We start from the raw sequence: 1,868 nt of genomic DNA on the forward strand, positions 1-1,868 counted from the left end.
GCCTCGAGCGGACGTTGCGACGTGTTCTGTCAAGTAAGTTTTTTCACGAGAACGCGGTGACTTGCTACGCTGCCTTTGTTGTTTTGCAACAAGTGATCCTTGGTGGATTATTCTGCAGTGCAGCATTCGTCTCATTGCCAATTGTTGCTGCAATCGAGCGTGTGGCTTACTAAGATAAGTGTGAAAAACCTGTGATACGCTCGAGTGATGCAAACGGCTGCAGAACAGGATTATGCCACTGATAAGAAAGATAACTGATTGTGCCACTTGATAACGAGCGCTATCACCCCAGGCATGCGACTTACGGCAACAGTGTCATGCCCCGTGTCGTTCCGATAGCACTGCTGGTGGGAGTTACGTCGAGGGCGAGCGGCAGTGTAAACAAGCGCGTCGAAATTGAGGCAGAATCGCGTTGTCTGTGGTCCGGGGATGGGACGGGGATGACCGTGTTATCAGTGAGAGGTTACGCGGCGTTACCCCGTATGAGGAATTTTCACTTTGTGTTGTTCTTAACTCATTATTTTCCTTTACAGCTATTTTAAGTAATAATATTAAGTGCACAAGGACTTTTCAATACGGCGATAAATAGATAAGAGTCCATGATGGAGATACTGGATACCAGTGCGCGTGTGAGAGCCGAACACTAACAGTGAGGAATATTTTTGAGATGAGAAAATGGAGAGTAATTATGACCCTTATGTACGAGTCCTGCGCAGCGAGGGTGACGGAGAGGAAGACCTGGTCCCCTGGTGTACAGACGGCGACCACGGCAGGTGCAAGGCCTACCTGGCGAAGGTGATAAGCGTCGACGAGGATGGCTCTTGCGACGAGTTGGGGGAGGACGACTCCGCGGAGGAGTATCCCCCTCTTGTCATTACAGAAAACGGGATGTACGACGCCGTCCCGGAGCGAGGCCAGACTAATGCATCTTTCACAAGTCTCTCTCGCGGGTTTCGCGGCTGCACCTACGTCGGCGAGGCAAAGGAGGTGATGTATGGGGAGAATCTTGATGTTTCGATGCCGCTAATATACAATGCTAAGGGGGTGCTGAACGAAAGTGAAAATAAAGAGCAGGTTTATGACACAGACGAAGGCGCGGCTGACCCAAGCATAGATGACGTAACCTTCGAAAACAGAGAAGAGGTCAGTCTGGTTGGGGAGGAGTCAGTCGACGACCCTAGCGGAGGTTCCGAGCCAAGGGCACCTTCACGGGAACTCGCCGAGGTTGCTAGCGAACCCAGCGGTGCCGGAGATGACGTCACAGATAACAGAGGGTATATGGGTCGGCCCAGAAATAACCTCGTCACGCGGGAGTACCTCAAGATCAGCGGGATCCTCGGTTTTGCCGCGGAGCTGATCAACACGACGCTGCCCAGTGACGAAGGCCACCCTTCGCGTAAGAGCGGCGATGACTCGGCGGAACCAGGCCTGCTCTCGCCCCCGTGGGAGAAGGCCGCCTCCGGGACGCCTCCCGAGGGTCGAGCGCCGGATGCCCCCGCGCTTGGCCGCGAGACCGAAAACAATAAGAGCAACGCGCGGCGCGATCATCTAGGTCACGTGGTCTCGCAAGGCCCCGACGCGCCTGACCTTTCCAGGACCAAGGCGCTGGCTGGCGGGGATGCCCGTGACGTCATAAAGCCCTTTGTCTTGTCCGACCTGAAGCGTCTTCGGGAGGAGCGGCGCGTCTCAGTGGATGAGGGAGAGATAGCGGAGGAGGATAAAGTCAGCGAAAGCGGAGACGAGGAGAGACATGGTGATAAAACGGAGGAAGGGGAAAAAAGTGCGGGGGAAGAAGAGGACCTCGAAAATGGCATTGGCGTGGAAGAGTACAAAGAAGTAAAGGCCGTTTTTATTAAAGAATGTTTGGT

The 1,868-nt window shown here is 54.1% G+C and overlaps 1 protein-coding gene across 1 annotated transcript in view; it reads left to right on the top strand.

The window, feature by feature from the left end:
* The window catches only part of LOC119586785, a 69,105-nt gene that overhangs the window by 64,283 nt on the left and 2,954 nt on the right, over nt 1-1,868 (top strand). Inside the window, exon 2 of the mRNA XM_037935504.1 lies at nt 534-1,868. This exon is cut by the window's right edge and continues 1,621 nt beyond it. Coding sequence (XP_037791432.1) covers nt 676-1,868 — 1,193 coding nt within the window. The 5' untranslated portion in view covers nt 534-675. The remainder of the gene's footprint in view (nt 1-533) is intronic.

Source organism: Penaeus monodon, chromosome 22, assembly GCF_015228065.2.
Source record: "Penaeus monodon isolate SGIC_2016 chromosome 22, NSTDA_Pmon_1, whole genome shotgun sequence".
Taxonomy (NCBI): Eukaryota; Metazoa; Arthropoda; class Malacostraca; order Decapoda; family Penaeidae; genus Penaeus; species Penaeus monodon.